At 38.9% G+C, this 26826-nt stretch overlaps 2 protein-coding genes across 6 annotated transcripts in view; one reads left to right on the top strand and one right to left on the bottom strand.

The window, feature by feature from the left end:
- Positions 1 to 26826, top strand: part of TBCD (tubulin folding cofactor D) — a 126608-nt gene that overhangs the window by 25912 nt on the left and 73870 nt on the right. For all 4 annotated transcript variants that reach the window (XM_081183814.1, XM_081183817.1, XM_081183816.1 and 1 more), the window contains exons 10-14: positions 409 to 541; positions 2233 to 2381; positions 3234 to 3294; positions 4460 to 4534; positions 5475 to 5569. In XM_081183814.1, coding sequence (XP_081039940.1) covers positions 409 to 541; positions 2233 to 2381; positions 3234 to 3294; positions 4460 to 4534; positions 5475 to 5569 — 513 coding nt within the window. The remainder of the gene's footprint in view (positions 1 to 408; positions 542 to 2232; positions 2382 to 3233; positions 3295 to 4459; positions 4535 to 5474; positions 5570 to 26826) is intronic.
- Positions 6615 to 19040, bottom strand: ZNF750 (zinc finger protein 750). 2 transcript variants are annotated; one of them, XM_081183830.1, is made up of 3 exons: positions 18834 to 19040; positions 12562 to 14138; positions 6615 to 10399 (listed from the first exon to the last, which is right to left on the bottom strand). In XM_081183830.1, exons 2-3 carry the CDS (start codon positions 13965 to 13967, stop codon positions 9694 to 9696), a joined length of 2112 nt encoding a protein of 703 aa, XP_081039956.1. In that variant the 5' UTR covers positions 13968 to 14138; positions 18834 to 19040; the 3' UTR covers positions 6615 to 9693. The 2 variants fall into 2 exon arrangements, with proteins under 2 accessions (XP_081039956.1, XP_081039955.1); XM_081183829.1 differs by having other exon boundaries at positions 6615 to 10402; positions 18834 to 19027.

Genomic DNA, 26826 nt, shown 5'->3' with positions numbered 1-26826 from the left:
ATTTCCCTTCAGAATTAATCACTCATTTAGAAAAAGGGTGGGTAAGGGAGGGAAAGGTTAGTTAAGCCTTCTACAAAATGTATGGATTTGCTCCTCTGAAACCACAGGTTGCCTAAAGTTTATAGCTAAATGTTTTCCTTCAAAATATGCTTTGAATTTTATTAATCTTTCAGCATGATCCTAATTGGGGCCAATAGAGTTTATACCACACATGCATGCTCACTGAGTTGTGACTAGTATACTGAAAGCTGTAAATATCATAACTAATGCTTTCTAAAGGAATATAGATAAACGTCTTGCTAGACTTGGAGTTAGAACTTCCCAGAACCTTGTGTCTATCATGGATTAAAGTAATATGAAAAAATAAAAGTATGTCACATTTATTCACGAGACGTTTCTTCACTGCAGCTTCTACAGTGCTTGACTGCCTTGATAACTGCAAGCTCTCTGAAAGTAACCAAACACTCCTTCGCAAGCTGGGAGTGAAACTTGTTCAGCGACTTGGCCTGACATTTCTTAAGCCAAAGGTGGCAAAGTGGAGGTTTGTTCTTTTCAGACTCATGTTTTTACTTGCCTCTTCCTTTTATTGGACTAAGGTGAACTATAAAACTATCTTTCATTGTTAGGGGCGGATGAGTAATAGATCACCACATGTTCATTTGGTGATCAGAAGTTATGTTTTAAATATACATGGGTATTCCAGAGATAAAAGCGACTGCTTCCCTGTATTACGTTATATTTGTATTTTTTTGTATTACATTATCAGTTCAGTATTTTGCATATTTTGTTCTGGATTTAAATAACCTTTCCATGAATAAATTCAGGTCCACTAAAATCCAAGGCGATATGGTGTTCCTGCCCCCCACCTTCAAAAGCAAAACAAAATAAAGTTAGGAATTAGATGTGTGCAGTGTAATCCAACCAGTTTACAGAATTTCCAGTCTTATTCACACTTTGCTTACATTTAAAAAGTCACAGTCCCATGGAAATTTATATTCTCAGCCAATTATTGCTTTCTTCATTTTGCTTATTACTTTGGGGGGCTCCCTCCCCTTTTATATCTATTTTCATTAATGTGTTACTATTTTTAGCTTTTTCTGTTGTGTTAGCTGGAAACAGAAATAGGAAACAGCTTCAAATGAAGTCCAGGCTGTCTATTTTCTTTTGTCAAAACTGACTAGCAACAGTTTTCCAGTGTTTCAGGTGAGAATGTTTACTAGCCCTACAAGGACATACTGGGGATTGAACTTGAGACTTTGTGCAGGCAAAGCATTTGCTTGGCAGCCCAGCTACAGTCCTACCAGTCCAACAAAGCATGTTGTACCTTGTCCTGGTATCACTATTGATGATACAATCCACTTTTTATCCTTAGTTGAGCTGAACATTTTACCTTTAAGCGTTGCCTTAAGCACAGTGTTTATTGTTGCAGATTATGATCTTTTTACTGCAAAACCCAGATCCTAGTTTAGCATCTTAAATGCATTTTGTGTTGCTGTAATTTGCTACTGTTTTTAATTTTTCAAAATTTAAACATAAGGTTTTCTTCAAACACTTGAGTTGAAGAGCTTTATTTTCTATGGCTGGATCTAAAGAAGTGCACTAGTTCTCTATGCACTAGTTCAAACTTTTCTCAAACGATCACCAATCTGTTGCCATGTGTGAAACCTTTTTGAAACTCCCATTAGAAGGGGTGAATATCAAAAATTCCATGGGGCACACCTAGATGTTGAGTATGCCTAAAGTATATATTTTGGGGTCTGAAAGGTTCTCACAGTCTTAATAAACAAAATGAGTACTTTTGTCATGAGGACACAAAAGGGATTTTTTTTATAAAAAAAGTGATATGGTTTACATATTGCTTGTACGAATCCCCTGATATTTATGCCATTAGGCATATGAGCAGTCATTGCTTGAATTAATGTGCCGTATTCCTTTGGAAATAAACAGATGAGTGTTTTGTTATTAAAAGTGTTTTATTATTTTAATAAGTGATGCAACAGTAAGCAAGCAGCAACTGACCACAGGCAACTTCCCTGAGGAATATTGAAGAAGCCTTCTTAAGTTGTGGCTGCTAGGTGCTATTCCCTACAGAAGAGAAATGCATTTAAAAGTTAATATCTTACATTTTTGAAGTACACTACATTGATGTTTTTGAAGGGGATACATACAGTGTATGAGAAAACTCTTTGACCTTTTTGGAATATAATAACTATTCCAAGTTTCTCTTTCTAGGTATCAACGGGGTTTCCGTTCTTTAGCTGCAAATTTGCAGCTTTCTGCAAGTAGTCCTGCTGCACAGGAAGCAATAAATGCAACGGCTGTCAAGGAGGAGGAGGAGGAAGAGGAATATGACATCCCAGGAGAGGTTGAAAATGTTATAGGTGTGTTTGATGAAAATGGGAAGCAGTGTAAGGTCTGATACCATAGCCAGTGTGAACATGGGGTTGTAGCCCATTAGTGTAAGGACTTCTGGCTATATAGCAGGCCTTTCTTTTTTCTCCCTGCAACCCCCCCCCCTCCCCAATCTAATCTGGGGGAAACCTGCAGAACTGATTTGGGTAAGGTGTGGGGGGCACACAGGGAGAGAAGAGGTCGAGGAAATCACTTTGTGCAGGCTTATCTCTTCAGATGGGATGGCTTCACTAAATACAGCTGTGGTTTCTTTGTTTGCTTCTAAGGATCTCCTTCCTCCTTATGGTTAACCTGCAAAGCAAGAATGTATATGATTTAAGCCAAGGTCTCTTTTAACATTTAAGGGGTAATAGTGCTATAATTCTTGTAGGTGCTCTTGACTTTTGCTTTTCTCTCTGCCTCCCTTTTCTGTCGGTGGTTGCTGATAGCGTCACTTTGTGCTGCGTTGTGCGTCCTTTCCTGCCTTCTTACAATGTTTTGAATGTTCTGTCATTCTTAAAAAGATATATTTTCCCCTCACTTTTTTGAATAAAAAGGTGTCTGCTCACCATCCATTGTATTCTCTTCAGCAAAGATAAATAAAAGCTTCTATTTCCTTCCAATGCCACCCTCAGGAGGAAGGCACCACAAATACCTTTCATTGAGACGGGTTTGAGGATATCTCTTGATGTGGCTAGAACTAGTGAAGCGGTGAATGAAGGCCACTTATTTCCCCCCGGATAAGGAGCCTGATCTAGAAAAGGCCTCTGACAAAACATAGACCTATGGATGCATTTAGCTTCCTATTGTGATTTATATTTCAAGAACATGTGTTTTTCCAGAGCAATTGCTGATTGGACTGAAAGACAAGGACACCATTGTCAGATGGTCTGCAGCAAAAGGGTAGGTATCCTCAAATCAAATAGGCTTTACAGTGATTAATATTTAAATATCCATTAACTAAAGCCACATGGTTGGTTATTTGAATTCAGTACCTAGAATTCAGTGCCAGCTCTTACTTCCACCTACCTCCTGTTTTCTAGGCTTCCAAGTCCACAGATCTCCCCTTTGTACTAATTAATTACTGGACTTTTTGGGAGGTTTGCCCTCAAGCAGCCATATTGGGCAGCTGATTCTAGAGGCGGTACCGTTTTCTTTTCTTTAAAGCATTCTTAAATACCTAAAAGGAAAATGAGCTCATTTCAGAGTAAGGAAGCATCATCTTTACTTTTGATGTCAGGGCAAATGTCTCTTGAGACCTGTAGCATGCAATGGCTAGGGATGCTGGGAGTTGTGGTTTTCAGCATCTGAAGGGCCACTGATTAGCCATCTCTGGCCTGGATGTTACACAAAGCAGGTATAGGGGACAAGGAAAACAGAAGCAGAAAATGCAAAGACTGAGTGTTGAAGTGAGTTCTGCACTTCAGACTCAGTCTGAAAATGGAGACTGCAGATCACTTTAGATTCTACTAGGTGCTTGCAGGTATCGGGCTACACCTAGGATGAGATGAAGAAGCAATGGCTGATCCCCATCTTTGAAAATCAGATGTGTCTCATGCCTTAAGCAAAACACACAGGTTCCTGATAAATCAGACAGCAGGTGTAAAGTGACGCATAACAGTATTTATATTATTAAAGCCAGATATTAATTTTGGGCGGTGTGCTAGGTAAGAGCAAATTGAAGCCAAATAAGTTTTACCTAGTGGTTGGAGGACAGGCACCAAAATGCAAAATTTCTCTTTAGGTAGTAGAAAATCATCTTCCTTTGGTTGCACTTTCCTCCTTGAATGGCTAAATAGTGTATTATTCAAGGTACATAAAAAAGCAAAAGTAATCATGCTGGTCTATGAGGAAAGAACTCCACAGTTGGGCAAAATCTTTATTAGGACCACCCAAAAAGCTGTGTAAACAAGAACCTGCAAGATTAGAGGGGCCACAAGTTCTGTTCCTAGAACTCTGGAAGGTCTAAAAGAATGCACAGGATGATACCAGCTTCATTGTAGCATGTGACCAATAACAATTTGTGCATTGTTGAATCTAAGCCTTCATGAATTACTGCTTTTTGCAGGATCGGGAGACTGACTGGAAGGCTACCAAAAGAGCTGGCTGATGATGTAGTTGGATCTGTCTTAGATTGCTTCAGGTACCACTTTACATTGTGTAGAATGTTTTCCAAATACCATGCAAACTGCAGTGAACTACATCTAGCTCTGGTGTAGTAAGGAGGATATGGATACAATAATTATAGCAGATGTATATGAGTTAAGGAGTGGAAACTCTCATTGAAAACACTAGCTTTTAAAAAAAAACATGGGCATGAAGAATGGAAATAAGAATATCCTTTACATTGGTTTCTGATGTTTAAAAATTGCATAAATAAATAAAATATATTAAATAAATAAGTTTGCTATCCCTTGAATATTAATTTTAGTTGAAAGTCCCATTGAAAGGGTTGCGCTGTGGGTTAAACCACAGAGCCTAGGGCTTGCCGATCAGAAGGTCGGCGGTTCAAATCCCCACAATGGGGTGTGCTCCTGTTGCTCAGTCCCTGCTCCTGCCAGCCTAGCAGTTCCAAAGCACGAAGTGCAAGTAGTTAAATAGGTACCGCTCCGGCGGGAGGGTAAACGGAATTTCCATGCGCTGCTCTGGTTTCGCCAGAAGCTGCTTAGTCATGCTGGCCACATGACCCGGAAGTTGTACGCCGACTCCCTAGGCCAGTAAAGCAAGATGAGTGCCGCAACCCCAGAGTCGTCCGCGACTGTACCTAACGGTCAGGGGTCCCTTTACCTTTACCCATTGAACATAATGGGGATTATTTCTCAGTATAAAAGTGCTTAGGCTTGGGTTGCACATTTTTAAAACGGGGGTCAAAAGAATCAGTTTGGGAGAAATTGTTTTGCAGTTAGGGGAAAATTTAATATATTACTGTTACTGTTTGATGCCTGAAATATTTAGTTGCTATTGTCATGCTTTTGAAAGCATGCAATTACTGTGTACAACCAGCTTTCAGACAATAATATATCATCTTATTAAATTCAGAAAAATTAGTTTGAATGCAATCCTTACGTTTTCTAAAATTATAGTTTCCAGGAAACTGATAATGCTTGGCATGGTGGATGCTTGGCTCTGGCGGAATTAGGAAGAAGAGGGTTGTTACTTCCCTCCCGGCTCTCAGATGGTAAGTATCTTGTCATTTAACTAGGTCCTATCTATACTGCTTAACAAAAGCAAAACAAAATAGATGACTTGTACAATACAAGGTAATAAGCACAATCAAATGCATGAAAGATTTGATAGACTTTTGTCAGCTTCTGGTCTTGAGAATTTCTTACAGACTAGCAAGTATATTTTTCTTTCCTTAGTATCTTTCTCCCCTCCCCCCCTTATATTGCTGACTTTGCTTTTATCTCCTGCTATTTCACAGGATTACAGTCATACCTCGGGTTACAGACGCTTCAGGTTGTGTTTTTTCGGGTTATGGACCCGAACGGGTTACTTCTGGGTTTCGGGGGTTGCGCATGCATAGAAATGCTAAATCGTGCTATGCGCAGAAGTGCTGAATCGCAACCTGTGCGTGTGCAGACGCACCGCTGCGAGTTGCAAACGTGCATCCTGCAAGGATCACGTTCGCAACCCAACCGTCCACTGTACAAACTTGCTGTACTTTTTGGATCTTGTTTCCTTCTCCCATATTCTAGTATTGCCAGAGTCTGTTACCTCCCCCCCCCCCCCCGCCAGCAATGCCTTTGATACGCTGCAGTATTCTTTGTGAGTGCTTCCTTTGGAATGTATTTGAAAAAGGCAGTTAGTCCACAGTGAGCAGTGTATAAGGAGCATGTGGTTCCCTTGCTAACAACAGTTACATTAGATACCAGTTGGTTTCCAAACCCAATTCAAATGCTGGTATTGACCTTCATAGCCCTCATTGGCTTTGGACCAGGATACCTGAAGGATGTCTGCTCCAATACGAACTGCCTGGTTATTTAAATCTGCAAGTGGACTCTGTGTCCAGTGAAGTTAGATGTCAGTTTAGTGAGAATGTGCAAGAGGGCCTTTTCAATGACTAAATAAATTTTGAAAATGTGTGTTTGTGCGTATAAGAATGTGCAATAAACTACAAGAAGATGTGCAATATTTCTATACTTGAACAAATGTAAGCTTTCTTTTTTGTAGTCTCGTTTTGGATTTTGTTTTTGATCACAAAACACATAGTAAAACAAAGGTGATGTAAACACTTTTATTTTAATTTGCAAGTATAATACAAAGCATTTTACTGCAAGATTAGAAAAGTTGTCATGGTAAAACTCATGAAATAGAAAATTGCTCTCACCTGGTTTGCAAAACAGCCCCCCCCCTCCCGCTTAGCATGCCATTATTTCATTGCTTACAAATTAGTATGGATGCAAAGTACAGAAATAACTCCTTCACCACAGTGTACTTTCTTATATGAACTAAAATAAATATCCCCTTGGTCTTGTGTTCAGCAGGTGCTTGGTGTCTAAGGAAATGAAAGCATTTGTGTGGGAGCATCACTCCACCTCTGTCATTTCAAACTCCTTTGAAAATCCCAACCTCAAGATTTGAATTAGTTTAATTTAAGGTGTGGTTTAAGTAATCCGTTTGTTAAAGATGTGCAAAGGCTGCATGGCATCCCAGTCATATGAGTGAGGTACAAATAGTAAACTAATTAATTAATTAATTAATTAATTAATTAAGATTACAGTTCAGTTGCAATGCTGTAATGCCAGTAACATCAATTCTAGTTCATAAGCTTACTGTTCTAGCCAAAGGCCATAACAACCTTGTAGCAATAGTATTACTAAAACAATACAGAACATATATCCATAATATGTCAACATCTGTGTTGTAAGAGAGAGAAAGAAGATACCAGAGACACCAACAAGCTTAAATCTAGCTTGATTTCAGTTTAAACCTCCAAATCAGCACAACATGTAGCTATTTTATCTAACCTTTTTCCTGATTTGTTTTGCAGCCAGTGCTGCACTCTCTGTGCACTCTAACACTCTCTGTGTTAGAAAGCTATTATTCTCACTTGAAAGAAGCCAAACCATTTCTGCCGCAATGTTCCCCGTTGCTTGTGTAAACAAAGGTTTCAGAAAGCGATCTCTTTGGTTTCTGTATAAGGGGCAGGCTAACAGATAATGAGTGATGTCTCCCACCTAAGGTTGACCACAGATATGAAATCTGCATACAGGAAACATGACTTGGAAACACAGCTCAATATAGGCTTCTCTTAAGGAAACTGGTGAGAGTTTGGTGCTCTGTTCTCAGGAGTGGATACCGGGGGGTGGGGGGTGGAATCTGGTGTTTCTAATTAGTTGCAGGTGCCTTCTAGATTCTGTGCAGAGGAGCTAATCCTTTAGTTAGCTCTTATTCAGGGTCAGCACAGAGCCCAGTTCTGGAAAGTAATAATAGTCTAAAACAACTTGACATGCTGCTTTCCAGTGTTGGTTATCACCCAATTCCATAACAGAACTGAGCAGGAAAATGCTACGTTGGCATAGTAGCAGTTCCTTTAATAATCTTTTAGTTGAGCGCAATCTGCTCTTGCCTTGATTGTTGGCTACCTGAGTTTGGTATGAAGAACAGCTGCTGATATTTCTGATGCTAGAGTGTATAGCTTCTGAAAAAAATATACCGTATTCTGCACTGTTTCCAAAGCTTTAATGGAGTTTGAATCAGAGCCCCAGATTTCAATGCCATAGAGCATTTGAGTAAAAACTTTGCTACTAAATATCTTTAGGGCAGTTTCAATCAGCTGCTCTCCCTTGTCGTAACAGAACTTCATCAGTGACCCAATATTTTTCTGCCTCCAAGAAGATATTTCCAAAAGAGGGCTTCACTAAAGAGTACACTCTTAATGAGTAAATTTGTTCTATAGCTGGAAGATCTAAATATCATTTATACCTAGGACTCTATTAGCCAAGAATCATAATCTTGTTTTAGAGTAATTTATAGATAGGCTTTCTTATAAATAGACTTTCTTATTTGCAGTATGTGCTGAACACCTGCAAGAGAATTTTGAGGCTCAATCGGGAAAGAGAGAAGAGCACTAAATCATCTGCATACATCATGATTGAGATATTTCTGTTCCTAATTACTGAAGAGGGGCAGTTTTTACTGGTTAAATATGGTACCAGATCATTAATATAATAGCTAAAAAGATCGGGAGCCAGAATACAACCTTGCTTGACTCCCTGCAATGTTTTGAAGGCATAGCACCATTTAAACCTGCTCTGACCCTCATTTTTGTGCTGCTTTATAGTTCTTGGATGAATAGCAGAAGTCTGCAGTCAATATTGGAAATTTGAAATTTCTCCCACAGTCTATTTCAATTAATAGAGTTGAATGCAGCAGAAAGATCAATAAAGGCTTCATAAAGATTATTCATAATATTCTTAGTGTATTTTTTTTAGTATGTTTCAGAGTAGAATGTTGATCAATGGTACAGTGTCCTTCTTTGAACCCCGCTTGTTCTTCACAAATAATGTGTCCATGAATAATGTTATCTGTAACATCAGTGAAATCAAACTATTGTAGGTATTGCTGAACTGACAAATGAGTTTTAGGATAGTGTATTAGTGCTGTCCAACATTGCTTCACACATTTCTACACACTAGATTAAGAAGGATTTACAGCAGGATTATAAAAAGACATGACAGCACAGCTTAGATTTTGATTCGTGGATGGCATCTTTGCTTTGTGCTGTTTGATTTTGGATAAAACTGACGCAAATCTGTATGTTAGCAAGAATTAATATGAAGACTTCCAGGTCCAGAACTCAGCAACTACTAAGCTTTAAAAGCAAATGGAAATTGTCACAATTAGTTAAATTATAGAATAATCAACAAAAGCATGTTGAATAACAAAAACTAAACTAAAAAGATTTGAGAACATTATGTGAGTCACAAGCAACGTATGATACTCCAATGTCATGGATAAGATATTCTTAATTTTATAGTTTACACCTTTGGTAATAAAGGTGGATGTAAAAGTCATTCCACCATAGTGCATTTTAGAAACATATCATTAGCTTCAGTTTACTTTTAAACGTTCACTCAAAAAATCAGGATACAGTCAGAAAATATTCAGGATGCTTTAAAACATAAATACAAAATTAAGAACAGTTTATATTTACATGTTTCAACCTATATGGATCAAATGAGTCTGCCTGATTGGAAAAATAGGAATTGTTACTGGAAACTTGTCTTTGCTTCCTGGTGGACAGCGTGCTTGTCAACTGCTCTTGTATGTAGTTGGTAGTAGATTAAACGTGAAGTATTACGATACTCTGGTTCTTTTTCTCAGAGTAAATACCCTACTGCAGTCATTTGTTTGTACTCGCTTTGTTCCTTGTTGCAGTTTTGCCACTTGTCTTTGATTGGTCCTTTTTTGTCCTTTTCCTTTTTGACTACTGTGACAGTCCTGAGTATCTGATGGTTCAGGAGCTGAATCTGTATACTGAGAATTGCTGTCCTGATTACTTTTCTGTTCAGTCTCTATTTGGACTTTACTAGGACTATAGGCAGCTAACTGACAAAGAGCAACAGCTGCAGTTTGTTTCTGCTCATCACAATGGTCAATTGTCCTAACTTCCTGAACTTCTTTCCTCTGCATCACGGTAGGGACCTTATCACAAGAACCTTTCTCCATATGATCCTTAGGGCTGCAGTCCTCAGCTTCCAAATGTCCATTTTCAGTTTTTTGAGGTCCACTGTCTTCAGCTTCATATGATGACCTCTGGAGGGGTTGTTTTATGTTGCAGTTGTCTTTTACGGAGAGATTCAGAGGCATTTCCTGAAGTTCCATAAAGTTTTGGTTTTCCACATGGAGACCGTTTTTGTACATATGTTCATTAACAACATTTGCATCTGGCTTCTTGGAAAGATTAAGTGGTACTATCCCTGTGTCGTCATCAGAATTGGATAGAGGGTCATCGTTCTCATTACTTTCATGCTGTATATTTTCATTTTCATTAGTGACATCACTACTGGGGAAGAAAAGAAAAGAAAAATAATTGAAAAATTCCATTATGTAATTAAAATCTGATGTAGGACTAGTATGATATTTTGATTTACATACTGTGGCAGTAAAAGCAATGCAATGAATTGATTTAAAAGGTATCAGAAGAAATTGTGCTATGGAGTAAATTTGTTACAGTGAGTAAAGTTTGGTTTGCATGTCAGAAACCTAGTTTTAAATCTCTGTATAGACAAGCAATTCTTACATTTTTACTGCGATAAATTAAAATAATTTGTTGCAGCCAACCTATTCTCCTGGAACATATTGAGAAGGAAATATCAACAATGTTTGAGGTCTCTGAGAGCAGGGCACAATAAATTGTGTGCTCTACAAGTATTTTATATTGCAATACAAACAGCTGTTTAAGAGTGACATTAACCCATTTGACCATCCTTCTGTAATGAAAATGGTCCCAGGCTGATCCATCACAGGACTTATAAGATCAAGTTTGTTACACTTCTCTGCCTCGGAGGTCTAGTCTGGATATAAATTCAAAAGTAAAATAAAATAATAAATGTTAGTGTTTATTGGAAAGCTGGCAGGTTGCTGCAGTGGTCCAGTCTGCACATCATTTTAAACCATAGTTAATGATTGACTGTGTATATGTCAATCTCATCCACTTTGCTTCTCTCTGTTAGTGCACAGGAGAAACAGACAATGACTCCTGGCTTAGTGTTACATTTGGACCAGGGATTTTGGTTTGTTCTGTCCAAAGAGACCATCATCTGTAGCCAAGGTTTGTTCTTGGGCTTTCTGGTTGTGATTTATTGAAGTGAAACAAACCATAACCCATGGTTAGACTGTAATACGATGGTGCCAATCATGATTTGATCCTCGTGTGTGCAAACAGAGAAGAGTAAAGTGTGCAAAATTGGCAGTTCACTATGTTGTACCATATCAGGAGACCATTACCTTCTGTCCTTCTTTAAAGATTGGGAAAATAATGAGAGAGAGCTCACCACATCCTTCAGTCTTGTTGCATGGGAAAGCAAAAAGGCTTATTTCATATTAAATGGCCTTCCCACTGAGATCAACAGCAGAGGTCTTCCTCTATATCCCACCACTGTCATGAATGCAGATGTTAGGGACATAAGCAGGCCTTTGCTGTTGTAGCTCTTGAACTCATTCCCTTAGGAGATTAGCTCAGTCCCCTTCAACAATAAGAAGAATTACATTTGCCATGCCTATGGCTTTATTTTTTCTGCCTGGTATGTTGCTTCGACATGGGTTACTTTGTGCTACTGTCTTGGTTTCTTCCTGCTTGGTATTTTATCATTTTAATAGGTCTCCATTTTATTATTACAGAATTTTAATCGTTTTTTTAATCACATTCAATAGATGAATGTCTTCCTCTACCTGAAAAACAATAATCTAAGGCTATACTATGCATTCTTGACTCAGGAATCAGCCCCGTTTAGTTCAGTGGAACTTGGTTCTGAGTTAAAGTGCATAACATTAGGTTGTGAATAGCAACATTCAGATTCAAATAGGAAAAACAGCAGAGATGTTAAACACAACAATGATAAGTATAAAAATTAATAAAGCAAATATCATTTTACTATAATTCTGAATAACCACTATAATGGTGTAATCTCCAAGCATATTTCATCCACCCTTTGTCCACTTCCATTTTTTTTAAAAAAACCAACCCAGCTGTAGGGAACCTTTGCCCCTCCCAGATGTTGCTGAACCCATCACCTCTGGCTATTGGCCATACTTGCTGGGACTGAATGGAATTGTAGTTCAGCACCATTTGGAGGGTCAAATGTTTCTCACAACCTACTCTAAGCTGATAAGGCAATCCTAACAAAGTTTACTCAGAAGTAAGCCTTACTGAATTCAGTTATATTTACTTGCAGGTAGTGGGGCTAAACATAAGTCTCATTCAATTTGATAGGACTTACTTCTGAGTAGACATGGCTAGGCTTGTACTGCTTGCCACCTGCATATGTCCTACCTGCCTTGGGTTTACAAGTTTGACATGTAATAAAAACTGTCCCGGGAGTCCTTGTGTGATGTAACCTAAGGGCATGTTTGCTTGCTCTCTCTTTAGTGTTTTGAAGAAACCCCACACAGATTAGAAATATCTTTATATTTATATATATATAAAAAACTTTATATATCTACCTCCTGGGTGTGTTTCCTCTATCCTCCTTTGTAAGAGGCTGAGTGGATTCATCCGTACTTTTCCTCACAGGTCTGAACGCCGTGCCGTTTTCTTCAGTTTGATTGTACTTGTTTATAGATGAAGACCTGCTAGAAAGGTCAAATAAGCCTTCACAACCTTGACTTGTCTGAGTGAAGTTTGTTGGGCTGGGTCTGCCTGGGGACCCTGTGGCTGCACTTCCAGCACGGGGGCTCATTTTTGCATTCTCTCTCTCATTTTGTTCTTCTTTGGAATGACTTTTGGCATGTAGCATAGGGCTTTCTTTTTCCAAATCATCTGTTTTTTTGTGAGAATTCAGTGACTGTAACCTGACAGGGCTTGAAGAAGCTGGATATAGCAAGGTTGTTTCTTCCATTAAATGAGAACTAGAGTCTCTGTTAAGACCTGTAATGTGTGGTAGCCTGTAAAATGCTGATTCTGTTGGTCTACAAAGTCCGTATGGTACTGGGGGATTAGGATGATACTGCTGGAATAAACGGTAGTGTTCATAAGCTGCTGGATTTATTGGTTTAGGAAGTGGTCCAGGGTGAGGAAGAAAATGTCTCTGATCTTGAGAGCTGTAGACAGAGAGCACTGAACTTTCACACTCATGAGAGTTTCCAGGAAGAAAGTAAGGTGCATAAATGGCCAATCCATGCTCATACAATGAAGGTGAATACTCGGGAATTATAGGCTGCATATAAGGTGGAATGGAAGGGAAACCTTTTGTAGGTGGAATTTTATGAGTAAATTCTGGTGCAATAAGTGTGGACGCTGTTTTCCATGGGTTGTTTGGAGCATGAAATGCTGACTTTGTGTGGATTGAAGGGCCTTTGTTTGAATCAGAAAGAGACGCCAACTGAGATAGCTCAATGCTGTCTTTACTGTGACGATGTTCTCCTACTGGGACAAAGGCAGAAGGTCTTACAATGCCTTCAAGACCAGGCTGTGTGTTAGCTGTATTTTCTTCTTCATGACCGACAAGAGTTAATTCCTTCTGAATTGATGGTGTTTGCCCATTTACTAATTTACCTGTTGCTTGGTTTTGAACCTCCATGTTTTCCTTGGCATCATCTTTGGGGAAAGCACATTGAGGTTTAGATTCAAGATTTGAGAGGGGTTTAGAGGAGGTTGGTTTCGCTCCAGGTTCCGCCTGATTGATCTGCTTAGGCTCCAAGGAATTTGACTTTGGACACTTGATAACCCGATCCTGCTCAGACACTAAAGTAATTGAGTTTTTGCAGAGCCCATACTTCATGTGGTTGAAGAGATGTGATTTCTCATTGCAGGTGAAAGGGCATTGAAAACACTTGTACTTGAATGGTTTTCCTGGAGGCCTTGGGATGTAATGAGGTTTTTTTGGCTTACGTTCTTTGAGAAGGCTCATCTTTCTGTTTCAATGATTAGACTTTTTTGTTTTCCTTGCCCTAATTTATAAAATGTGGTTGATATCTTAAGTTTTCCAGATTTACTCCTAACTTTGAGGAGACTCTCAAAAATAATTATTTGAAGCCATTTCTTCTGGAGACATCAGAACAAAACAGCACGCAACAGGAAACTGCAAAACAGAAATTGTAATATTAGAATTTGAGAACTGAAACAAATACATATGTCAAATGCTTTATTCAAATGCACATTGTGAGAAACCTTCTGGTTCAAACAAAAAAGTCAATTTCCAACTTGGAAGCCTATGAGGAGGGCATGATGCTGATGACTATTTTCTGTTTCATGTCTCTGGCATCTGGTATTTTTAGGTTTACTGTCTTGTGAACATGAAGGTCTCTAGAGCTGTCATCTAAGAGTCATTATTTGACCTGTCCTACAAATTTGTAAACCAACCTAAGTTAGAAGCCATTACCTCATCCTGTGGCAGTGAATTCCATAAACCAACTATACACTGTGTGAAATAAATTATATATCAAAGAATTAGACTACCAATGTTGTAATTTCAATTCCTTATCCTAACATTTATAATTCATTTTTTTCTCTATTACTGCTTATTGAGTTAACAATTTTCAGTGAGTTGTCCACCTAAATACCAGTTTGTTTGGTTTTTTTTTTTTGGGGGGGGGGGTTAGTCATAACCAATTAAGACCACATTGGTTTATGGGTGAATCTAGGACTCTTGCCCTAGTGTGCATTACTTTGCACTCACATTGAATTTCATTTGCCATTTTGTTGCCCCTTCACTCACAATGGAGAGTTATTCATCATCTGCTTTAGATTTCACCATCCTGCATAACATGGCACCCTCAGCAAACTTGACAGTCTCATTGCTCACCTATATTCATGAATTACAAGCATGAGAAGTGAAGCTCACCTATATTCATGAATTACAAGCATGAGAAGTGAAGCTAATGTAGAAGACTCTTAGATGCCTTTGCAAACATGATTATCCTCAGGGAAAGCACACATGTCTGTAGGTAGAGCTCTAATTAACTAGCCTGAAGTTCAGGGGTGCCTACTACCTGAAATTCCTGTTGGATTAATTAGAGAGAACGCATTCAAACAACAGTGGTGGAACATCCACTTAGGATGTGACAGGGAAAGATGAAAGCAAAGTGAGAGAGAGAACTGTAGGTGGAGGAGACAAGGAGGAGGGAGGGCGGTGCTTGGTAATAGTAGAAGCTTGAGTGCAATCCAGTCCAGCCTGTTGGGGAAAGAGGAAGAGATTCCTTGATGGGGAGAAGTAGGGTGGAGTAGGATTGACTCCATCCTGGAGAGCTGACCTAGCTCTGCTATAGAGCAAACAAGCTTTTAAACAGCCTAAACAAATATTTAAGTACTAACTAGTGTGAGTAACTTTCAACACACTACAACAAGCCAAATTCTGAATGCTTAGAAGAGCGCACTCTCCCAAATTTCTTCTTCTAAAGTTTGAGTGTGTTGCTGTTGAAATGACCTTGCATTCTTTGCTGCATAGCTACTTATAAGTATGTGTGTCTCTGTTCCCGTATGGCCAGGTATAAATCTGAGTCAAGCATCCACTGATTTATAGGGGCACGATCAACTTGCTTTCCCTTAGAAACAGAAACAAGTGGATACTTTTAATACAGGCTGGTGATTTTCTCGGCAGATAAGTCAGACGGGCTTGTATTGACTTGTTCCATTATGTTCGCTGATTCTGAAGGCGTGAGAATCTCTCAGAGTCATGTTCTCATGATTTTATAGGATGTGTTATGGCAAAGATCTAAAAAGTGATGATTTCATCATGAACTGTAAGCACCATTATCAAAATGATGACTGTTGCAAAACCACATACAGTATCTTGAGTTACCCGAAACTACACTAATACCACTTGTTAGTTTAATAGGGAAGTCTGATGGCTTTTTATTTTTATTTATTTTTTTAAAAACCAAACCTTGCTTACATTGCTGTTTGAATTAGAAATTAAATTAAAACATTAAATGAATTAATGGGAAAATATTCAAATGAGGGGACTGTAAGTAATGATAAAAACAAGAGACCAATAGCATGTCAAAATAAACAATTTTATTACAGTTTGAGCTTTCGTCTTTAATCTCATTAGATTTACATAGAAGGCAGCTTCATATATCTGATAAAAAGCTCATGCCATGAAGGTGTGACATGACTCTTCAGCAGGTAATTATATAAGCAGTTGAGTTTTTGTTTAAAATAATAAGAGATATATAGCATTTTAGATTATTTATTTTCTTTGTATTTTTATTACATTATTCAACTAATAATGCATGGATTTAGCATTGGTTTAGATTATTAAAAGAAAAGCACACCGTTTAGTCTTTGTAAAGCACTAAGGGACAAATTTTAGTGATTTCTGACGGAGTCTGGGATCCAAAGGACTACTTAAAGGATGCTCAAGAGGGATTTTTATCTGTTTATCAGCAGGTCCAACAAACTTAAATTCCATCTGTTTCAGAAACAGCCATTTAGTGTGTGAGTGGCTGCTGGTAGGAAAACATTGGATCCCACCCATAGAAATACAAACAAAATAGAATCACAGTTTGGGAAAATTCTAAATTCAAATAAGCGTGTCACAGAGTTAATGAATTTAATTATTTTGTTTCTATACATGCACAGCTTTATTTAGATAGTACTGTAACATACTTGGTGAGTTCAGTTTGTACCAGTTATATCTTTGTGCTAGCCTGTAAGTCCCAGAGCAAATAATGCTTTAAGTTACTGTTGTCACAACAAACTATTCCCCAGGATTACCAAGTTAATAGACTTTGACTGTTTGAATTATACAAATATGTTATATAAGCACAATATTGATATTGCTAGATAAATATATTTATTCATTTTCCTAGTGTTCAGAATGCTGTATTATTTTATGGACGTAGACTCACATTTTAATAAATTAACATTTGCACTGTATGATCTCTCCGTGAGAAGCAGAAAGCAGTATGGAACTATATATGTTTGCTAAAGTGCATTAAAAGCAATCCTGGATTTTTATTTTTATTTGCAGGAAAAGTTGTTTTTAGAGGAAAAGTATGCTCCCTTATATCTGAGTTTCCCAGACTAGATTGAGGTATATCATTCCAACTCAGAAAATTCAGTAACCAAACTTATTTCTGGAAGTATTGGCTTCATCGGTTGTTCCAAGTGGTAATGGGAAACACTGGATACAAAGTAACTTTGTTTACTTAGATGGTTAGGATTTATTTACATTATGTTTAGAATCGCAGCAAAAAGCATTCCTATTACTGTACACATTTAATTGGACATAGGGAAGTTTATTAGAATTTTGTGGGGAGGTTTCTGAAGCAAACTGCAGTTGTTTTTGCAAGGCAAATCACTGTGCACTGCAAAACGCCACTTGGTGGCTTTCGGATAGGTGTAAAAAGATATTTCCTGAGCTGTACTGATACCCTCCTGGTTGCAGTTTCTTTCATATTGTGCTAAGCTAGGCTGTCCTTTACTATTATCATTGAACCCAGCAATTTCAGCAAAGATCAACACCACCAGAAAAAAGTACGCAGTTTCATTTGTCTGTAAATTATTTTTTGTTTCTTTAAAGAGGCAAAACCAGCAATATATGGCTTATTACAGGTCACATAAAATGAGGAATATTTTTCAGTGAATAAATGTAATTGTTGCCTTATCCTTCTGTGTAGTGGCTTACTTTTTTAAAAATACAAAGGGACAGCTCCAATTTATTTTTTTTATTGCAGACAATGGTGTAATTATCTTGCTTAATAGTTCAATGCTATGAATGGCTGCGCAACCATTTTTGAAGAACATTAATATGCACACGCTTGGCTGCTGTTGCAGCATTCTTTTTGGTGATATTGATCTGGCTGACGAGTCCTCACTGGGGTGGAGCATTTTGAAGGGCATGCTGTGATTAAAATATTGTGATGTGGCATTATTGCATAACTCAAGATCATGCCATTGTCACCTATCCAGCGTTTTGCAAGAACAAGACTTCTGAGTTTTATTTCACTTTAGATTTTACAGTGGTTGACTTCTCTTCCCTTCTGGGCTTTTAATCTTTAAAACTAAAATATCTACTCTTGCAAAAATATCAATTTGTGCATGATAGAGGACAACAAAAGGACAGACATGCTATAGAGGTCAAGATGGACTGTGAGGAAGAGTCATTAAGATTCAGATATATCTGTGTAGCAAACATCTGGTCCCAATATTAAAAATAAAATTCTTTAAAAATAGCTTAAAACCATTTTGCGCTAATAAGAGTAAACCCTTAATCATTTTTGAATGTCTAATAGACAAGTGTAAATTCATTCTCAAACTATGTTTTTTTCCTCCTTGGTCCACCTCTGTATATAAAATAAGTATTTCCATTAACTGAAGGCTGAACTAGGACAAATGTAGCAGTTGAATTCTATCTGAGTAAAAGTTAGAAACCTTGGAAATAGCCCCCCCTTTTTTATTTATTAGAAGTAAATACTCCAATAGAACACAACATAATAAGCTGAACATAATAAGTTAAGCAAGGAACCTAAAATATCTACTTTTAACTTGAAAATAAAGCATGCTTTCAACCTCAAGCTTTCAACCTCAAGACTGTCATAGTAGTACAAAAAACAAGATTCTTTTTAGGTAGTGAGTAAAATAGTATTTTTTTGCTTTTTAATTTAAACCTGCTAAATAAATGCACCTGCTCGTAGAGGAGTTGCCTTTCTTGAGAGGACAGTAAAACACAAGCACAGGCTAACAACTTGGCTAAACATTCCTTCAGTTAGTTGGTGGCTTTTCCTTTTAAATCTCTTGTTTTTTTTGGTTGCTGGTTTTAAAGTCCACTCACCTGTGAGTTTGGGATCCGAGGTCCAAGATGTTCCGAGTTGTTAAACTGTTGCTGTCAGTGTTGAGAGAGAAGTACCTGTTTGCTGCTTGATTAAGTGAAACTGAAGGAGGCTGTTTCAATGGGAGGGACTTAAAAGTGTAGGAGTCGAGCCCTGCGGGTGTAGAGATGCACCTGATATTACTTCAGCCTGAAGCTACAGTTCATGTGTTTCCATCTACTCTTTTATTTGATGTTACCTCAGCATCTGAGCTATCGAGCAGCAGCACTCTTGTCATGTTTGTGCCCTCTAACAAGCAAGTTTTTGTTTCTCCCACTGAGTTAATAATCTCCTGTCAAGGGGAACGGAACACGGTACAGACACGTTTCTCAGTTTAAGATCTTTTAAACCATTTCTGAGTGAGAAGCAGATCGTCACGAAGGCTTTAAAAGGTTATAAAACAGTAGTAGAAATTGTAGGCTGCTGCACGGGACGTTTCTTGGTTTGGTTTTGTGTGTGTGTGTGTGTGGTGGATGTGTGAGAATACTTGAATGCTGCAAGATTCCTCCTCCTCTCCCCCCCCCCCCGCAGTTGTCCTCATGATAACTTCTGCCTGGGAACGGCGAGACAGAACTAACTCAAAGCCTACTTGCTGTAGAAACCTGCCAAAGCTTGCCAGGAATCAGCAGCCAATTGCATTGTAATGGAAAGGAGTCACCTCTGTAGGAAACTGAATATTTGCTTAGTTTCTCTGTTCAGTAGTTCAACTTCCCAGCCACTGAACACACTGCATGGTGATTGTACTATTATTGTTTGATAACTCTCCACCACATGTGAGAGAGGGGGGTGTCAGTACACCATTGCAAATAATAATAATAATAATAATAATAATAATAATAATAGTAATAATAATAATAATAATAATAGTAATAATAGGCTGCAGATTGGGCTTCCTGCTCTGCCCCATTCAGTCATGCTGTTTCTCCCTGTCATTGACTCTTCTCTTCCCCCATTTGTGGGCTCTGGGCTATCCTAGTTGCCTTTTTAACACTGGGATAGAGCCACAAGCAACACTGTTGTACAGGGCAGCATTGTGGAGGCTACCTGCAAGACTCTCTTAACCTTCTAAGATCCAGTAACATTGTAAGTAAAATGAGAGAGCCATGTCGTACAGTCATTGTAGAATTGGTAATGTGCTTTGGTAGAATTGGTAATGTGCTTGTAGAATTGGTAGTGTGCTTTGTGGCTTGTATACAGTTATAACATGGTTAGCTGACTAAGTAAGTACTAAATTACAAAGCTATAGCTGTGAATGAGTACGTCTAAGGGTTTTTATTTTATTATATATGGTTTTTTAGATCAGTCTATACCCAGAGTGAAGGCACAATCTATTTTGCTAACCATGCACAATGTATATTCTGAAAATTGTTCGTTTCAAATTGCATAATTTGAAAGTGTTTGTTGTTAATTATATATAAAACCCTGTGTTGTTTAGTATTAGATTTTTTTTTTGCAAAATCTCCCTCTCCATACACATGAAAGGTGCTGCCTACAGCAGTGTTTGTAAGGGGTGTGAGAGAGAGACAGAGAGAGAGAGAGAGAGAGAGAGAGAGAGAGAGAGAGTGCATTTTGGTTACTGAAACAATTGAGCCAATGCTACCTGGCCTCTGTTTAGTGCATAGGTGATTAGCTGTGGCAGGATGGAGATGTGCACTTGGAAGCCCATCAAATTTCCCATCCTGTTGAAAGTAATGAAATGTGGGTGGACAACACTTGCAGCAGGATGCAGTTGCCATCCATCTGTAGGATGTGCATCTATATTCTGTCTCAACTAGTTATGTGCAGGGCGGTCAGGAGGCAAGTAGAGAGGGTACTGATTCACAGCCAACAGAAGCACAGACTTTCATTAAGTTTTTGTGTAAATTTTCTTGTGGCACTAGTTATGGGACTGGAAACAGAAGCGTCAACTTAATTCCTTGTGGTCTATCACAGTGGACACTAACAAAATGTACCCTCTACTTTAAAAACAACTCAAGATGAATTGTACATTTATGAGTACATTTATGAATTTTGCATTCTGTGCAGCATTCAGATATGCCAGTTCCAGCTTACTGGCTTCTCTTATTTTGACAGATGTTTTGCACATGCTTTTTAAAATTTAGCATTGGAGCCATAAGTAGTATGTGTATGGGTTTTTAAAGGATGCTCTCCAGGCTTCAGCAAAAGCCTGCATTCGCCCCATAGGACGCACACACATTTCCCCTTCATTTTTGGAGGGGGAAAAGTGCGTCCTATAGGGCGAAAAATATGGTAAATAACTTCTAAGGTGTTTTCACAGTAGACTGGCAACTGAGAGTCCCCAGAGTTTTTTAGGTGGATATACTGTTGATATACAGGTGACGATTATTTTAGGTGTGTCCAGTTGACATGCAGTCACCAATGCACAGGTGCTTTTGGATCCAGAAGAAGGCAGAACAGGGGTGGGGGGGTTGCTTATACATGCTCCGCCGATGCACGTGGGGCTGGGAACAGAACTCCTGCACGAAATGGGCACTGCCTGTACTATCAAGCCCACAAAAGCTTGCACGATCATCCCATCCAGCAAATACATTTTCCAGAGTCCATGCTCATAATCCCCCTCCCCCATAAATAAATATATAAAACCTATGGTTTGATGGGGGATAGGGCTGATACAGTTGCATCTCGGGTTATAGACGCTTCAGGTTACAGACTCTTCAGGTTACAGACTCTGCTAAACCAGAAATATTACCTCGCGTTAAGAACTTTGCTTTAGGATGAGAACAGAAATCATGCTGCGGCAGGAGGCCCCATTAGCTAAAGTGGTACCTCAGGTTAAGAACAGTTTCAGGTTAAGAACGGACCTCCAGAACGAATTAAGTTCTTAAGCTGAGGTACCACTGTAGTAGGATCTGTAGTAAACATCTAAATATACTTGTCTCTATTCAACATTGGAATGCCATTGTTCTACACCTTGCCTTTCAAAATTTCTTCATTAGCTTTACTGCAGACCACAGTTGTCAGCTCTAAGCCTGAGCATCCATTGCAGCTTTCTTTCATCCTAACCGCCTTTCCCACTGTTTACCTTCTAAAATCCTCCTGCATGTAAAAAAGGGTTGCTTGCCTCATCCTGTCAGCTTCATTAATCCTATTATCCATTTGTCCTTTTCCATTGACTAAGGACACCCCCCCCATTCTCCCCTCTCCCCTTTTGACTCCACATGTTGGCACATTGAATATTCTTCACTCATTAACTCCTTGCTGTTAATTTTAAATGGCCTGGAGAAGGGACTGGTGCTTAGAAAATCAGTAGTTGACATTAGTAGGTCAATTCCTTTGCCCTGTCTTGTTCTTGACCTGAAGATGGTTCAGTATTTTGTTGGGGGGGGGGATATGATTGGGCAGATGTGACTTGTGCTTGGGACCCCAAAGGACCTGAAGAAGCTTGACAACCCTTGCTGTATACTCTGTAAGTTTGTCTGTTTTAGTTTTGTTTCTTGTGCTGTTGAATCAGAGGGAAGCCAGAGTAGCGATGTTGGCCTCTGGGCATGATCCTAGTGCAGCAAAGAGCTTATTAAAAGCCAGCCACTCCCTGGAAGTGGTAGCTGCTAGGCAGACCTGCTCAACTGGGCTGTAGCTGAAGTAGAGCAGAATGTGCAGGTGCAGCAGGCATTGTATTAAACTGGAGGCAATAGAGCAAAATACCTGGATATGCAAGTTCAGGGAGTAGAGCCTTGGAGACAGGATGCTTCTTGTTTTCTTCACTAATGAATATAACTGGTCCTGGTCAAATTGATACTGGCAGCTGTTTTTCCATTGTTGGAGTGAATTTATTGTCCTCTCATCTAGTGTTGTATAATTATAAGCATGTAGACCAGTCACCTGATAGGTGACACCCATTAAAAGAAGATGAACGCAATAGTCATATTGGAGGCGATATAATTCCAGGCTTGATGCAACGCTGATTGTTATCATTGTTATTCTCCTAACAGTGCGGCACTTGAGATGAATTAATGCCAGCACATTTGGAGTGTCATTTGGAAAAGCGGTGTCTGTCTTTCTTCTTTTTAATCAAAGCTGCTGTGCTTAAAAGTACACAGGTTCCACTGTGTAGCTAAGGACCTGTATCACTTAAAACAAACTTTAGCTTCTGAGATTCAGTGTGCCTTGAGAAAAGGCATTCGGAATGTTTTGGTAGTCTCTGTTCTTCTCAGATGTGTCTGAGAAACTGCATCCTCTCAGAGAAAGAGTATTTTCATTAGTATAAATTCTGGAGACATGTGAAATATATTGGCAGTTCAGTTTTACAGAAGAAAATAACATTATCACAGGCATGGGACTTCTTTAGAAGAATGTAGCCATATTTCAGCTTGTTGTCTGTTCCCATATATAATCTTCTCTTGATGGTACTTTCTTACACCTTCAGGAGAACCATTTTATATGACGACATTACCTTGGATAAATAGCTGAAACCAGTTTGAGAACTAGCTGTACCCCTAAACTTGCAAAAAAAATTACACAATCTATTTTCAAGTGTCCTCTCTCAGTCCTGTTTGCATAATTGCTGACTTAAATTTAACACCTTTTGAGACACTCTTTTGTCCTTCCTAATGACTTCTAATCTCCAAATTTGGTGGCATGTTACAAGTCAGAGCAAGTTGGTTAGATAATACCCTTAGTTTCTAGGTAGTACAAAGGTTTTCTATTGGGGGAAAATAAAAAAAATGTTTACATCTTGAGTCATCTTAAATTTTCTGACATGGAACATAAGAATTAAGTTGTGGATCACTTGTAGCTGGGGCTTGCTGCTGGCTGATTTGAGACTCAGTATGTTGGTCTGTAGGACGTGGGTGGTGCTGTGGGTTAAACCACAGAGCCTAGGACTTGCCAATCAGAAGGTTGGCTGTTCGAATCCCCGCAACGGGGTGAGCTCCCATTGCTCGGTCCCTGCTCCTGCCAACCTAGCAGTTCCAAAGCATGTCAAAGTGCAAGTAGATAAATAGGTACCACTCCGGCGGGAAGGTAAACGGCATTTCCGTGCGCAGCTCTGGTTCGCCAGAAGTGGCTTAGTCATGCTGGCCACATGCCCTGGAAGCTGTACGCCGGCTCCCTCGGCCAATAAAGCGAGATGAGCGCTGCAACCCCAGAGTCTGTCACAACTGGACCTAATGGTCAGGGGTCCATTTACTTTTACCTTTATGTTGGTCTGTTAGTGCTTTTCCTATTTAACTTTAGTTAGCAGGGTGCTTTATGCTGTAAGGACACTGGATAGGATCACTGAATTTCTTAGCCATGAAACTTTGAGATGGAGTGTTAAGAGATGCTGTGTCTCTCAAGCATGATGCTAGAGATGGCCCCCACTTCTCTTGTTGTCAGGTTGGCAAAGAATAGGCAAAATGAATATTGAACATATAGAAAAAGAAAGCAGACTGAGATGAAAGAACCACAGGGCAGGTGATAACCAGATGTTGTTGGACTACAGCTCAGCCAGCATGACCAGTGGTCTAAGACTATCTGATTTGCACAGCTAATGATCAGCAGACAAAACTAACCATGTTACAGTTGTGTTGGTGAGGATTCTTTGCTTCCAAACTTATTTTATTCCACTTGTACTGATCAGTAAGCATTGATACACTACACTACCTATTTATGTATATGTCCTGCTCCCAATTCCTGCTAATTACTTAGATTGGTTTCTATGTTCCATGGAAGAGGTGAAAGGAGTTGTATTTTCCCCGTAATTTCAGAACTTTTACAAAGAGTGGGTGTTCATTTCTGCCACTTAATTAGAATAAATATACATACAACTTTTTTGTTCAATAAACAGGGCATGTGGAAGGACATTTTGCTCATACAACCTTTTCTCTCTCTTACCACTTCTGTGAATTAGCCAACATAGCCTTTAATGAAATAGCTATGAGTTGGGAGTCTTTCCCTTGCTCCTTTTCTTTCCGTTGTACATTGTGTAAAGTTTGCCCCAGGTTCAGCACGCAAGCATAGGGATTCCTAAATTTTGGCTTGGCTTGAATTCGCTTGAAAGGATGGCTGGTTTCTTCCCATTCCTGGGAAGCTTCTGCAGAAGGCAATATCACTGGGATGGGTTTTTGTATAAAAGAAAGGGTGAGCCTCCTTTTGCTTCCTCCACATTCTGCCTGCAGAAAAGGAGGGTAGTTCTCTTCCATGGCCAGGGCTTTTGCTTGAAGGGAGTCACTTGTTGCTGCTGAGGAGATAAATTAATTTATGGTCCCCTGCACATGCATAAAAAGGCAGAACATTATGCCCTCTAGAAAAGCGGCCTTCCTAGATGCTAGGGGTCATAGAGCAAACCTGGAAGAGATTGTATTGTACAGGATCTGAACCAAGAATGTTGTATCTGATTAGACAATCTCTCTTTTAAACAAAAAAAACAAAAAACAAAAAAAACCCAAAGCACTTTTTGGCAGATTCACAGAACTTATTCAGCACAAGGAAGCATATTTAAATGTTGCTTGCAGGAGAAAGGACTTGGCTAAATGGAATACTATGGGCGGTATTCAATTAAATCCTTTGGCTAGCACCTCAACGTTCTAGAAATTCGTTGGGGATTTTTGATTTTCCTTTTCCTTTCGTAGCTTTATTTAGAAAATGTTATAATGCTCATGGTTGACGGTTGTTCAGAAATTGAGTTAAAGAACACAAGGAAAGGATGCTTTTCTCATGACATTAAAAAGGTCTTTCTGAACTCTATAGTGATGGGAAGGCAGAAGTTGTTTCTGTGCTTCATGGGATTCAAAGCAGAGCGTCCTGTTGCAACCTGTAGTTAATGCTGTTAAGTTAAGGATGGTGGGATAGAACAGGTGCTCATTAATACCTCTAGGCTACACGTACAGGTGACTACATTTTAAAAACCAATGCTGAAACTCAACAAGTGAATCTGGATTCTGTCAGTTTTCCATGTACAATATATGCAACCTGCTAATCACATAGCAATTCTTTTAATTTGAAAACTTGTGTTTATGATAATGTTTTTGGTTATGTCAAATTGGTTATGTATATCTTTACCACCACATAAAAAGTTAATGGTACTTTTTTATTTTGATAATAGGAGTGTGAATTGTTTTGAAATGAACTGTGAAAATGTTTGAACAGTTGATTTGAGTATAACATTATTTTGAGAGGATAACACAGAGAGGCTTATCCTGGGTTAAGATCATTTATTGGTCTGGATACATTGCCAAGTTCAAAATAGCTAATAGCATATATTACCAAAAAAGAAAAGAGAAGAACTAACACATTTTTACTACACAAGCCTGGGCATGTACATTCATGTACATAATATATCTCAAATTTTACTTCTGTCCATCGTTCCAGCACAAAATGTGTGCATGCACACACACACACACACACACACACACACACACACACATTTTGACAGTGTCTTAGATAAAGGCAGACATTCTTCTTAGTGGGCAACAACAGAATGGACTAGTGAATAAAACTTGCACTGTATGTCATGCATGATATGTGAGAGCCAGGCCTCCAAAGCAGCTTAATTGTTAGAGCCAGCATACCTTGCTTAGCTGCTGAATGTGTCCTGGGTTATCCTAACAGCAGACCCAAGGTTTCCTCAATACTCACCCTACCTTATTTTCCTCTGATCCTTTAAAATGTCAACTGCCCATATCCTGGTGTAAGAAATTCTGTGGTACTCCTGACTAGTTATATTTGCTTAAGGCTTAAAATGCATTGCTCAGAGTACACCTAGTGAAATCCTCAGAGTTGAGTTACTGGAGTTCATTCGCCCATTATGACCCAGCTTCCCTGACCATGAGAAAATCTTCTTTCATTGGTTATAGGCAATAACCAATATAGGCAAGTCACACATGTTGATAAACTCTTAGGCCATGTTTGGATATTTTGCTATACCATGGCTTAATGCAATGGAAATGAACTTAGCCACCTCCCAACCTTGGGAATCTTTGCGCTTTCAGTCCTGTTATCTGAAGGGGGGGGGGGAAC

This window comes from Podarcis bocagei, assembly GCF_964188305.1.
Source record: "Podarcis bocagei genome assembly, chromosome: 2".
In the NCBI taxonomy this organism is placed as follows: Eukaryota; Metazoa; Chordata; class Lepidosauria; order Squamata; family Lacertidae; genus Podarcis; species Podarcis bocagei.
This window is presented reverse-complemented; position numbering and strand designations above follow the sequence as displayed.

Bases quoted from the DNA above. Each gene is read 5' to 3' on its own strand.
- ZNF750 (XM_081183829.1), bottom strand. From the start codon at position 13,967: ATGAGCCTTCTCAAAGAACGTAAGCCAAAAAAACCTCATTACATCCCA. The intron at 10,403-12,561 runs GTAGATATATAA...TTTCTTCCCCAG, and splicing joins AGAGGAAACACACCCAGGAG to TAGTGATGTCACTAATGAAA.